This window comes from Spea bombifrons, chromosome 3 (genome assembly GCF_027358695.1).
Source record: "Spea bombifrons isolate aSpeBom1 chromosome 3, aSpeBom1.2.pri, whole genome shotgun sequence".
Lineage (NCBI taxonomy): Eukaryota > Metazoa > Chordata > Amphibia > Anura > Pelobatidae > Spea > Spea bombifrons.
The window spans coordinates 48,459,272-48,474,315 of NC_071089.1; the positions used below are offsets into that span (position 1 = coordinate 48,459,272).

Sequence of the window (15,044 nt, forward strand, 5' to 3'; positions counted from 1 at the left end):
GCACTTCTGGGGGTGCTTCTATGACGGAGCGCCGTCGTTACATGACCTTCCAGTGCGCCACCATAGAAGCCCCAGCAGAAGTACTGACCAGCAGCAGGGGAGGTTGTCTGAGCACATCACTGAAACGTTCACCGGCTGCCAGATAGGAGGATCCTGGCAGTGCAGCAGGGTACCTGAATCCTCCTCTTCGGCAGCCGGGGAACATCTGTGCGATGTGTGCAGACAACTTCCGCTGCTGCCAGCACTTCTGCCAGGGCTTCTGTGACGGTGCACCGGCATAGAAGCCCCGGCGGAAGTGGCGAGCAGCAGCAGAGGTTGTCTACGCACGTAGCGCAGACGTCCACCAGTTGCCCCCGCACAACAACAGGGAGTTGGGGCATAAAGCATATCAGGGGAGCCAAGTGGCATATCTATGGGGGCAGAGTGGCATATCTATAAGGTGCATTATGAGGGACCTATAAATGGCTATTGGTTTTCTGTTTGCTTAAAATATATGTTGACTTACTATATAATAGATACCAAAAATATTAAAATACATGTATTCCTGTTCATTAGGTAAAATACTGTTTTTATTATACTCGTGTATTTTTTCTTTAAAAATAACTTTTTCTTTAAAATACCACCAAACTTTAAGAGTGTGGCCTATAATTGGGTGTGGCCTATAATCGAGCCAATGCGGTAGTTTGTCGCCCACAAGGACTTGGCTTCAGCAGCACCACCATCATCTGCTCCATTAATGCCCGTTACCTATGCCCAATGGGCTGGATGCTTCAATGTTCTGCGAATAGAACATGGAGAAGGAACCACCCCTCACAGCCTTATGTCAAACAGTTGTGTCAGTTTATTTGACTGCTGCTTTGATATTGTAATGTCCTGGTATGGGATCCTAGCAGATAGGAGCCCAAAATGCAGTGTAGAAAAACAGAATAAGGAAAGATGTACTCAAGACAGGTAGGAAGCCTTTAACGGAATGGCCGGGTATAGTCCAGATTCACAGGGGCTAACAACAGGTAATGGAGTAGTCCGACACAATCTGGGTCACAGCTGTCCAGCGTGAGGCCCCCGCCTCCTCTGCTGAGATCAGTGCCACCTTTCTCTTGCTGTCCCCAGCTCCTAGCAAAGACCACGAGGTATGTGCCTGACAGACATGCCCCTTAAATGGAAACCCCCAAAATGTTCTATGATAGGCTGGTGCAGTGGATGCCCCTGCCCCACCGGTTTCTGGGAACGAGTCACACTCTTAGAGAAGGCTGAGACCACGCCATGCGGTGGCTGCTGCTGGTAGTAGCTGTTGAAGGTTTGCTGTTAGCGCCAATGCTGCCAGTTCCCAAGGCTACACTGTGGCACATAAGTAATCCCCCAATTCTGATATGAACCAAGGCCTTACTACACGACCTTATGATACTTCTTTGTGACACAACTTTCAGTGCCCATACTTTACAATGGCATTGTCCACCAGGCAAGGTTGCCGTGGTACTATGGTTTTATTTGTTTGTTTTTTCATGACAGTATTAGCGATGGTTGTGATGGCGGTAGTGGTGCATGTAGTGTAACCAGTGGCATAGCTATTCTGCTGCTGCTTCTCCAGAGTGGAAGGAGCAACACATCTAACAGAGACATTACTGAAAGATGTGTCACTTGACTCCTCCCTTGGCTCATAATCTAAATCCAGGTCATTGTCATCATCAACCTTTTTGATGGCCATATCCTTTTCCACTTGGGCACAAGGTTTGAGTAAAGCCTGATCCTGCTACAAGAATAGATCTTCCCACTTCTGCTATACTGTCTTCTGGATTTGCTGCTGTCATCTGACAGAGCCTGCATATCTTTGCTGTTGGGAGTGCTGGCATCAGTCCCTTCGAACATGGGTTGCAATGGCGGCAAAATGGGTTGCAATGGCGGCAAAACAGGTGTAAATTAAAGAACGAATCATAATTAAATGTTTGAGATTTTGCCATTCATTTCATTGTGTCATTGGGCTCTACAAGAAAGGAATGACAAATCAAAGTCAAGGCTGACAGAAAACAGTCAAAACTAAAAAGTTGAGAGGTCATTCGAGTGTTAACTTGACTAACCAGACTGACTGAGCTTGCATGCCATTGCATGCTTACAATTGCAAAACAACATGCATGTTCACAAGTGACAGCATAAATTACAGCTGAATGAAAACTTGCAGGTTTCTCACCTGAAATATTTGCTTACACACATACTTTAATTTAGGGCATATGTTAGGATGGTTTCTGATATTTTGTACGCTTTTCATACCTCTCATATCTTTTGAAATAAAGCGTGATTGTTACTTGTCAGATTTAATGGAATCGGTCCAATATAAGTAGACCCCTCTACAGGTCCATATATCCGGTCCCTTGAGTATAGGGTGAGGGGCTGGGTTTCCATGCCTAAAGTAAGGCAAGAAACTCACTGATTGATAGAAACATAGGAAGAGATGGTAGGTAAGAACCATTCTGCCCTTCCAGTCTGCCCAACCTCTGAATATTTTCCTTGATCTTATCCTATATGTAGCTTAGCCCTATGCCTATCCCATGTTTGCTTAAATGTCTTCACTGTATTAACATCTACCATTTCTGCTGGAAGGCCATTCCATGCATCCACTACCCTTTCAGTAAAGTAATATTTCCTGATGCTACTTTTAAACCTTTGCCCCTCTAGACTATGTCCTCTTGTTGTGGTAGTATTTCTCTTTTTAAATAACTCTCTTCCTTTATTGTGTTAATTCACGTTTCCCCCCAGACTGTATATGTTAAGATCCTTTAACCTGTCCTGGTAAGTTTTATCCTGTAATCCATGAACCATTTTAGTAGCCCTTCTCTAAACTTTCCCAAACATACATCCTTCTAGAGATAGTCTCCAGCACTTTTACACAATACTCCACGTGAGGTCTCACCAGTTATCTGTTTATCGGCATGAGCACTTCCCTCTTTCTACTGCTAATACCTCTCGCTATACAACCAACCATTCTGCTAGCATTACCTGCTGCTCTATTGCATTGTCTACCTACTTTTAAATACTAAGAAATAATTACCCCTAAACCCCTTTCCTCATATGTTGAGGTTAGGGCAGTATCAAATATTCTATACCCTGTCCTTGGGGTTTTATGCCCTAGATGCATTACTTTTTCTGTCATCAGCAAAAAGACAACCTTACCATCAAGACCTTCTGCAATATCGCTAATAAAAATATTAAAGAGAATGGGTCCATGTACAGATCCCTGAGGTACCCCACTGGTAACAAGACCTTGATCAATTACTGTAGTCACCCAATCAAAAAAATGAATAAAATGTGTTTGGCATGATCTTCCTAAAGTAAACCCATGTTACTTCAGATGTTCAACAATCCCATCCTTTAACATAGGTCCTATTAGTAATTTCCCCACAAACAGAAGTAAGACTTACTGGCCTGTAGTTCCCCAACTCCTCCCTACTACCTTTTTTGTGAATGGGCAGAACATTCACTAATTTCCAATCCTCTGGGATGACTCCTGTTAATGATTCGTTAAATAAATCTGCTAACTGTTTTGCTAGTATACCACCAAGCTCTTTCAATAACTTGGGGTGTATCATATCAGGCCCCATTAGGGTGACCACATTTTTTTTTCGATTCAGGAACACACTATGAGCAGATGAGATCATACACTGATTCACATATGCACACCGTCACATACACATAAAATACATATATAATACAATATCACATACACACAGATTTACATATACTAGTATATATATATTAAGAAGCCTTGGAAACCATGTTGATTTCAGATTTATTATTTTATGCATACAATTATTACAGACATGAGTAGATGTTAACCCCTCCAATACCAGGCATTAGTAGATTCAGATCCTTTATTACACATTACACACACAGTCACACAAACACTGTGATAAACTGACAGTCACATTCCTGTTGCTGCCTGCAGCTTACATTGAGTTGGTGTGAAGGAGGGACGCAGCCTATCAGGAGAGGCTTCTGAACTCTCAGGCAATCAGAAGAGTTGAGAAGTCTCTCCTGATTGGCTGAGACCTCCTTCACTCAGATTCCTCATTCCAGGCATTGTCACACCCACTCTAGGCCATTATACCTCCTTTACCAAACGTTATAGTAGGCATTATGCATTCCAGCTCTCCTAGCATCTACCAGAATTCATCCATTGGACCTTCAGATAGTAACACGTGATTTACCACTTCAGCTGACACTTGACATTGAGCATAGTGATCTTCAGCTAGTAAACCGCTGCTTGGACATGGAAACCCATTTCATGACGCTCCTGACGCACACTGCTTGTGCTGATATTGCTTCCAGAGGCATGTTCGAGTTCTGCATTGAGTGATACTACAGGAAGGCAGATGCTTGTTATGCAGACAGCCGAGCTGCCGTTACTTCTAGACACTTCCGCGTCCCAGTATTTTTATAGACAGTGGATTAGGGTGCAGAAATTTCACAGACTTATGGCAAAGATTGTATTCTATGGCAGTGCCATATATAAACGGAGACAGTCGGTACGACCCACTTTACTGTCAATGTTATGTGTGATGTCATATACCCGTTGGCAATGAGTATAGCTGACACTTCTAAACCAAATAATTAGGAGGGGTACCCACATACTTCTGATAAGCTCACTTGAGCAGGGCCTTCCTGTAGTTATTTACTACTTGTGTCCTATATACCTATTGTACAGCGCTGTGGAATATGATGGTGCTTTATAAAATATAGTGTATGCACTCCAAAACTGGTATTAGATCTTCAAGAGCTGTATTTCTGGCATTCCAAGTCCGGATAAGTCAATTTCTGAAACTTCAGAACAGGCTATTGCTTATTACCGAAAATGAACCATATAAAGTCACAATGTAGCGCTATTTTTCATGATCAAACTGCTGTGGAACAAAATAGGTCATTAAATGTTGTAAATCAAAACTTTTATTTCATGACACAGGATGCAATGTGCAGCCTAATGTACTTAACTGTCAGTATACCTCAAATCATATATAGAGGGGTGAATCGTCAACAAGGAAACATGTAATGTTAAAATGCCCATGGTTGTTTCTGAAATATCTTTACATAACTTTGTTGCATTTTCAAGTGCGACAGCTTTAATTGAAGGGAAGAGCGGGGAAAGGATAGCATTTTTAGATAATGCTCTGTAAACAGCCAGTGACTGAACAGAAAAGTGTCGACACTTATTACATTTAAATAAAGTCAAAGAACTACAACATGTACAAGAGTTATTTATTTTTTTACATTTACAATAAATAAGTAATAAATAAGCACATGGAAATCTGGAATTTTTCCAACAGGTAACCGCTAGAAATAAACAAGCAGAGCTCAAAAAAAAAAACGACTCTTAAAAGGCACGTGTGTTTTGTATAATTTTGAGTGATATGTAGCAGCATCACTTATTAACTTGACAGTGTTTAATATTGCATTTTGAATTTTTTTATTGTTCAATTGGCAAAGTAGATATTTAAACCCTGAAATCTATATTTATTTGGACAGTACTAAGAATCTCAATTATTTTAAGGACTGGAAAGATTACTTGATCTTGCAAAAATAGGTTTTTCATGGTTCAAGATTTAACCAACCAATAATTATGTTATTGCAGTTGTCTTTTCATTGAAATTTGTGTTGCTGATAAAGATCGACAGTCACACTATTTTAGTTTTTAATGAGCATTGTATTGCTAAATTGATAATTTTAGTAAATGCTTGCATTCTTTCCTTTTTCCCCCTAAATATCACCAGCTGTCAGTGTTAATGACTCAATGTTTATCTGCCTATAACTATACTCTATAACTATTTTATACCTATTGGTTCAAAATAATGGGAAGGAGTCTAACAAATCTAGGTAGAATTTAATGTTGCAATTAATAGAAAAAAAGCTTTGTATATACTTAATGCCCTGTATGATTTACAGAATACCATAACCAGTGTAAAAATATTTTGAAAGGAGTAAAACCTCAGTTTCTTTATTCCAGTTTAATGTAAATAGTCAACCAAGTACAAACCACTAATCTAGCATAATCTACAACTTTCAATTTTTTTTGATAATGAACTGATCTGAAACTTCACAGGGTGTTGATGAATGTTTAAATACAATATTACAGTAAGGTAGTTGACAAACTCCTGAAACACGTTATTAAAAGGATGGCATGCTCTAGATAAGGGTCCTTCAAACTTGGGGTCAGGACCAGTACTGGGCCATGTCAAGGCTCCCATCATGCAAAGGAACTCAATAACGTGCTCTCATACTATAACTGAATGAACATCTTTAATTTGTTACTGTCCTGTTACTGGGATTTGCTTTAGTGGAAGTGCACTGTAAAACACCGTTTGCTGTTACAAAGAAATTCTAACGTAACAGAAATAATCAATATTCATCTGGTTTCAAAAGGTTTTGCTTTGTAGGGGCTAGCAGTTAACTGGGCCACTTGGCTGAGTTTGCCACACAGACCAAAAGTTATACCCTAGCCCCACACACAAAGATATGCAATATTACTGTTCTAGATAATCGGGAATAAAATCTTAACACGTTCCTAGATAAATACATGGATGACATGTTTAACTTTACAGCACAATACCTTTTATCAACTATGAGAGGCAACATTCGTTAGAGTACCTGACACATGAACAATGGTTTTATTAAATCATATTAATATGAAAAATAAATGGAATAAGGCAGTAGGTATGCGGGTGCTGTAACGGTGCAATGATTTAAGGGCAAAGCAGAATCAAGATTGTGCTAAATTCTTATTCAACATTAATATAGAATTTAAGTAGATGCATTAAAGTGTGTTATATTTAAGGATATGCAGACTCATTGCTTCCACTCGCAGAGCGAGAGCGGATTTCAAGAGTAAAAACAAGGAAGAAAGTGTGTCATTAGTAATGAACAGGCAGGTGGCAAGTTGAACACCTGATATAAAGAAAATTTTGTTCCCTTCTCTGGTGGCACAGACCAGTACGGCATAAGGCCACACAAACCAGAGCTCTCTTAAACACTAATGCACAGAATTTCAGCGGACAAACAATATTAAAAACAATTAAGCCTGGGTTATCTGCGGTCACGCTCTTCAATGTTAGTCCAGTAACTCAAGACTAACATTCTTTTTGACTTTCTAGATTTGGCATTGTTAATGAACAGACAAAGTCCAGAGTTAGTATCTTGGCATTATAACATTTATTAAAATAATGCTGTGGGGTTAATAGAAACAGCAAAGAACCAAAGAATTAAAATGCAAGCCATGTAAAAACCCAACTAAAACCATTATGTCTCAAGTCATCCAATAGCTACTTTAAAAGCCAAGAAAGACAACACTCTTTGATATAATAAAGTACTGCAAAACAATTGGCATTTTCAGTTATAAAAGTGGTGGGTTTTGCATTTTTGTATCATTTTCTCAATCAAGAAAAAAATCATTTGAATGTTATATAACACATACAAAACAAGATAGAAAAATACATTATAAACTTGTAACAATGGCTGTAAATACATTATCTTACAGGTTCTTTTAGGCAATACATTGGTTATGATACATACAGCATGAAACTACTAAGATTATAAAGAATAGACAAATGCAAATCATAATGGTTACATGTCAGCAACACTCCCATCTACCCAACCAAAAAAAAAACAAAAAACAAACATAATACTGTCAAAAGAAAAAAGTCTTAAAAAGACATTTAGTTGTAAAGAGTAACACTGAAAACCAAGGCATTCAAAAAATATTTCCCCCTTTTGTTTGAATGCTGACCCTTTTGTTTCTACTTTTGCAGGTTTGATGATATCAAATATAAATCTAGTGATTTTGTATTAACACAAAAGCTTAACATCTAAAATGTCCAGGCTCACACAGTCAACATGAAACTGGATCAAATACTGCCATTTATATATATATTTTTTTTCTTCTGTAAATGATAAAGTGTCATGATATTTGATCAAACTGCTTCCTTTAATAGGAGTAAAATCCTTGCATAAATAATAAAAAAAAAAACAAACAAGAGCATAAGGACAAAATATATCAGGAAGACAAAGCTGGTGGCTGGGTGAAATCAAAGCTACCACTCTTAATACAAGGATGATAGTGTGTTGCATAGTAAATTTATTTCAATAAAAGGGATATCAATTGAGATCAACTGAGTGGTGCTTGAAAATGATCTGGACTTACTGTTGACCTTTAATAGGGAAGCCTTCAGACAGTACAGGGATTTAATTGTGGAAGAATGAAGTAGTTTAAATCACCAAACCTTTGCCAAATGTATAGATCTAATAAGAATCTAATAAGATAAGATTAAAGTGTTCTGGGCTCAGAAATATATATATACATACACACAATATATTTCTATATTATTTTGCTTATCTGTAGGGTTTTAAATCACTGTAAATAAGGGGACTAGTGGGAATTTCCAAGGCTGTTTTGTCAGGAACATAAATGGCAGAGATCTGGTAACTTAAAGGTCAACTCATTATACATACTGTACTGGCCGACTGTATGCAATGACTTCATTGAACAGCTTGAAAACAAAATAGCTCATTCTAGAAAATGGCTTGGCAACATAATGCAGGCCTCCATTACTTATTACATTGCTAACCTAGCTATTAACAATAAGGCACTTTTTTCATTAGACTTTGTCCAATACTTAAACCAGGAAAATAAACACATTGACAAAAAGGCTGTTTTGGTCTTGACTACCACCAGAAAAAAAATCATTGAAATAAAGGGTTTGGGTTTCTTTGCTTTTTTTTTTTTTCTTTTAACACTTGGAAGTATAAAATGCTACATTTCCAAAAATATATTTTTTCTACACCAGCACCCTTGTATTGTAAAAGTATCTACTTTTTGTTCATTTTGCTCAATGCACTACACTTATCTACAACGTCATTACAATTATACAGCAAATAGGCAAGCATGGCTTTTACATCCTTAATGTAGTTTTCTATACAGGGAGGTCTACAAAACAAATATTTGAACAGTTTGCTCAGTAATGTGATACATAATGCATGTACCTTTTTCCAAAATACTCCTAAGAATCTGAGTATAATAGTTTAACAGCTTTGCAACATATTCTTTTAATTGAGATTGCAACACTGAAATCCACCCAAAATACTTGCTATGTGGTTAATCAGTTAATCATGGCACCCTTTACCAATATAACAAAATTTGGCAGGCAATATCACAAGGAAAACAAGATTGCAACTTTAACCCTATGAGGGCACTGTAGTGACTTAATATGCATTTTCTTTTTTTCTTTTTTTTTTTTTTAATAATCACTTCACCAGTGAAATCCCTGACCAGACAGGTTCATGCATGATGCATCACCACAACACAGTACATTCAGAGATAGCGTTTAACTTCACTATATGAAAAAAGTTTCTTAGGAGTCTCTCACAGTAACTGCCCCTGTCATCGGTAGTTGGCGATCAGCTTTTTTCATGGGTACTGAAGGTGAGGCCTTTATACCGTTCGCTTGGTTGGGACAGTAAAAGATGATCCGTGCGGGAAAATCTTGACCTTATTGCTTTGCTATTATTCAGTGCAGGTACTAGAATCATTTTTACCCACCCATAGGGAATAAAATAAAGCTGAGTTGGAAGAATTTATTCTGTGTTAGATGGTAAGACGAACGGACAAGTGCCTCAGCTCGCTGCACTGAAGACAGACAAGCAGAGGTGATTACCAGTTAACTGATCAGCAGGCAGGCATGGTCAGGTCATCATTGGGTGAAGAGTTCAGAGGTCAGAAGGTCATAGGTTAGTTGCCGGTGGCGGCTGGGTGGTTAGAAACAAAACATTGAGAGAAAAAAAAAAAAAGAAAGAAAAGATAGAGAAGATATTAGTTTCAGCTAGTGACTGCTTAATGACAACATGAAAAACTAATCACAGCTAATTAAAAAAAAATAAAATAAGCATGTTTAATACTGACATACTGATTGACATCATCTACACAATGCAACAAAATCATGACACAAAGTATCATGATTTGAATGTGTGAAAAAGGAGACCACACCCATAAAACTGGTTAACGAAGAAAAATGGAAAAACAAAACTAAGTGCTAATGGTTAGTAGCAGTCGGAAATTGTAGACAAGTTTCAGCTTGGATTTAAAAGAATTTCGAGACAGCCAGTGCACATAATCAGTATCTGACTGCTATTAAGCATTAGTACTCCTGAATGGTGCAAGCACTGAAGCATTTATTATTAATGATGTGATTATTATTAACTTGTTATTACAGGTAATGGATCTAAATATTTGAATATTAAAAAAAAAGTAAAAAAATAAATAAAAAAGGACTAAATATAAACTGTGGGCCAAACACGTTTCTTTTAAATGTTTTTATTGCTCATTTTCTATATACAAACACAATATCTTGGCCTTATAACACAAGGCAACACTAAATGCTGGTCTAGCACAGTAGGCATTATCATGTGAACCAGGAATGGCTAAAACATTTCTGCTACTGACAGCATTTCCACTTGAAAATACTAATTTGTACATGTATAGGACACTTATAAAATGCAGTTGTATGTAAACACTGTAAAAGTCCTGTATTTCATTTTAAAACTCTAGAAGTACATCAAAAAAGGACACACACTAATAAACTAATAAAAGTTTTTATAACTACACACAGGTCTCCTAGTTTCAATTCTAATACTCTGCAAATACAATAAAATCTGAAATTTCATATACATTCCTGCTTTATATTTATATTTCTTATGTTGTTTGTAAATACTATTTTCTCTCTCTCTCTCAAAAAAAAAAAGTTCTCAAGTGGAAAGTTAACATTTCCAGTGTTCATAAGCTTTTCCTTCCTCAATCACTTTTCTCCTTCACTAATCTTGGTCCACTTAACAGTAGTATGTAAGACTCAACAGTAATAATCTGAGGTTTGATTTTCTTTAATTTGTACTGTTGCCATTGTGACTAAAGCAGAGGAGATGAAAGTGAGAAGTATTCAGTGCAAATTCAGATTTGTGGCATTTTGTAAAATAAAATCCAGTAGCTTCACAGGTAATTTAGTCTAAAAAGACCAAAATATCTAAAGCTTTGGTCAACTTCACACAGGGAAGGCCTATATAGTGGACTCATGCAAACTACCACTTTTTAACTCTTCCAATATATTAAAAATTACTATGGAACCTTGAATTACAAGTTGTGTTCCCTAAAGTTCTTATTAAGAACCAGGAACTAAATAAATATGCACATGGTTCACAGTTCTGCTATTATAGTTTACAGTCATAAGATATGCATGAATAAACCATAAGTAGTATGATTATATAAGTATGCATACATCATAGTAGTATCTAACTGGATTAAACAATTATATCCAAGTGACTTTGTTAAATGTTTAACAAATTAAGTTGACGAGCATCAAGTGCCAAGTCATCGAAAGTATTAACATACATGTGGTAATCCTCTGCAAAGTCTGTGGCTGAGACACAATTAAAAGTTCGTAAGAACAATTTCAGTCTTTTGTACAAACCAAATTGAATATTGGCTACAGATTAGATATATATAGTAGGTCTGTATTTTATAGGTTCAATAGCAAATATGTTATGAAGAACAGGACTGAGATATATATATTATATATATATATATATATACACACACAGAGACATGCGTGCAAAATACTTCTATACCTTGTAGTGTAGAATTGATTTAACATGTACGTAATTTTGAAAAACACCCGATCATTTATAGCCCTAAAATATAAAAGTCTGAAGTTATACCATTAAAAAGTACTGGTGGCCCTTGTCGGCTGGGACCAGGGGCTGGAGGCCGGGACTAAGGGGATTCATTAATCTATAATTTTAGGGGTTTTTTCTCGCCCTTTTTCCCCTCTTCTTTTTTCCTTTTCTTTCTTTCACTACCATGATTTTCATTGCTTGAGTTATCAGTTATAGAGCATTTTGCTAGCAGCTGAATACTGCCAGGCTTTCCGAGGACCAAATTTGTATTACCACGTGCACAGAATGATTGCATGGATCTCATTACATGACCCGACTTTCTTTTATGTTATTGTTGTATACTTGTGCAAGGTAGTCTCTCGAGTCGTATGCATTTTTGCCAGCTGCAATATACGTGTTTCCGTATATGCTTGGAAATCATTTTATATACTAATAAAATACTACTTTAAAAAAGTACTGGTGGCCCTAAACCATTTGTAATGTGTGGTGTTTTTTTTTTTTTATAAATTGCACTGCTTATCTGATTAGTTACATACATGCAGATATATTTAAAAGCTTGGATATAAGTTGAAATCTACAGGTTTGCTTCAGCCAAAACAGAGGCTGTCCTTTGAATCTTCCATTTTAAGCATTCATCTGTCTTTAGGAACACAACAGTAAGTTTACATGCCAAAAAAAACAGCATCGGGTATCCCTAATGATACAGAGGTTGTATGGCAGATGCGGATAACTAATTTCTCAAGAGCTTCTATCATTGCTAGATTTGAATGACTTGGTGAACAAGCAATTAAATGGGAAGTTTCATTTTACTGATAACATGTTCTGTTTACGCATCTGTTCACTGCTTTGTGTGTATTTCTCTCTCATATATCGATATAGCTATATATAATTGCATTGTGCATTCTGTATTTAACATACAATTTTATAGCGAAACAAACCTACAGTGTTACTCTTTCAATAGTATTTACTTTCACGAGGGCTGCTTCCTGACAATCAGAAATCACCGCTGGCTCTCAGCAGTCTCTAGAGGTGCTCATTTAGATGCTTCTGATGCATTCTCCTCTATTAGATGGATTCAAAATTGAACCAACGGCAACGCATCTGTGCCACTGCAATGCTAGCTTGCTAGACAGGCCAATACATCGGAAACAGATAGTGTTGGTAATCAAAATGGCCACACATATAAATGAAAATGGTATGCAAAACTAAACAAATTGTTTCCACTGCTTACAGAACGCTTTATACGGAACATTTGGGGGAAAGAAAATTGCAGAATGAAACTTCTCCATTTATAGTTATTTGCTTTGTGGCGTATGATGCTTTAAACTAGCCTTCCAGCAGCTCGTGAGAATACAAGTTACACCCACCTACTATATGGACATTGAAGACAAAGAACTCGACTGACTTTACTGCCGTATCACTAGAGCTACAAGTAATTTGCAAAATATTTCAGTGCCTTGACATTCATCATTTATCAATCTGCCCTGTACAATTTGGTGTAAGGTGTTGTAAAGTTATTTTACAGACAAAGAAATTCTTAAAACAAAACGAAAAAGACACATAACTAAACTAACCTCTGTCTGAGGTCACAATCCTTTGGTAAGGATGGACCCGCATATCATGCCTTCGAACTTTTGTAGCCACCGCACCTAGTTAAATTGCAATTACCAAGACAAAGTTAGAAAAAAAAAATTACAGAACAAAAAAAAAAATCAAAAAACACAAACTGACAACATATTAGATTTCATAAAAAAATAGATATTACATGACGGTCTACTACAAAAGAAACATTTAAGAAAGCAACAAATTAAGGCACAGTAGTTTGCATCTTTGTTACATGAAATATGAATATGTGCAGGTATTCTATTAAACCTGGCATCAGCCCGTTTAACGCCGTCTACGTGGCACCTGCAATTTACTATACAGTCACTTAACATTGCAAAGGAATTTGTTTGAATGGCAAAAATTCTTGAAATATGTTAGACCCAAGCAAAGTTATGCTCTACTAGTTACATTCATTGGAGTATTTTTTTTTAGCGGCAGTGGATCTGATTAATTTTCCCATTTTGTTACTATCTATATCTGTTATTTTTAAAGTCCAGTTTGCAATGTTCAATTGCTATTAAAAAAAATTATCCTTAAGTCAGAACAGAACCACATGAAGTGATTAGTAAAGCGTACACAAAACTTAGCAGTCAGTATTATACTACACACCCGCTCATAACTGCTACTGGTACACATTAGATCAAAGTGATCAACAAACTTGATTTTTTTTTTAATGTGCAAATAAACATAAGTGCAAGTAAGCCACTGACTGCTAGGCAAATTTCTTTTGAAAAAGTTTTAAAACTCGGATCTGGTGAGTGTTCAATTAAGACTTTCTTGAATTCTTAGCCTTTTGTAGGGAAAGCCATACCTAAAGACAGAAGGAAGGGAATTAAACATCGATTAGCTGATATTACTGCATCATTTAAACTATAATAAGACCCAACACAATGTCACATACTGTTTTTATCTGAAATAATTTGAAAAGTGCATTCAGTCAAGACCAAATGACGGCCCGAATGCCCGCTGTTGGGAAATGCCTCGTTCAAAGGTTATTAATACTGAATATAAATTGGTCCTTTAGCTGTGGATATAAATTTTATCCCTAATTGTGCCGTTTACTTTGTAAAAGAACACTTTTGTCATGTAAACGAAGGATAAAAAAACCCTACCATAATTTGTGTAAATACCCGACGCACTTCTTCAGTTTCTCAAGAAACACGCATCTGAATCATCTATGATGCTGCATCACATGGATTCATACAAAGGTATATGTTTTACTAAACATCTCTAGCTCCAATAACATTTGAACGAGTCATAAGATATCCACACACATCCATACATCCACGCATATCTATCGATATAGAACACATGCACACAAATGATCAAAAAATGTAAATGTTGCTTGCAAAATTATTCAACCACTGAGCTCCGAAAGCTCCTGGTTTTAAAGATGAAATAAACTGACCAACCAAGGACAGTTACTGAATCATTAGCCTCCACCTGTGAACCATTAAATTTGTTTTGAAAATGTTGGAAGATGTTTTGTGGATCAGATGGGATTTTTGCCCAACCTTTAAAAACCTTATGTATAACACCACCTGACTGAAGTATTCTGAATATAAGGTGCAAAATACTGCAAATTCAACTTTCGTCAGAATAAACATGCCAAACACAAGGCCAAAGTAAGAGTGACTTGAGAGCAACGTTTCTAGAGTGACCAACTCCATTTCCTGATCTTAACTCCTTAAAAAATAGGTGGTACTTTAAAATTGTGGAAAATTCCAACTAATATGAACATG

At 36.8% G+C, this 15,044-nt stretch overlaps 1 protein-coding gene across 8 annotated transcripts in view; it reads right to left on the minus strand.

The window, feature by feature from the left end:
- Positions 1-8,772: 8,772 nt before the first annotated feature.
- Positions 8,773-15,044, minus strand: part of QKI (QKI, KH domain containing RNA binding) — a 66,483-nt gene continuing 60,211 nt past the window's right edge. For 5 of the 8 annotated variants that reach the window (XM_053460227.1, XM_053460225.1, XM_053460224.1 and 2 more), the window contains 2 exons: positions 13,272-13,346; positions 8,773-9,780 (listed from right to left, as the gene is read on the minus strand). In XM_053460227.1, coding sequence (XP_053316202.1) covers positions 9,764-9,780; positions 13,272-13,346 — 92 coding nt within the window. In that variant the 3' untranslated portion in view covers positions 8,773-9,763. Of the gene's footprint in view, positions 9,781-13,271; positions 13,347-13,424; positions 14,114-15,044 lie in introns of those variants that run through there. The other 3 variants (XM_053460229.1, XM_053460228.1, XM_053460226.1) reach the window with 1 other exon arrangement.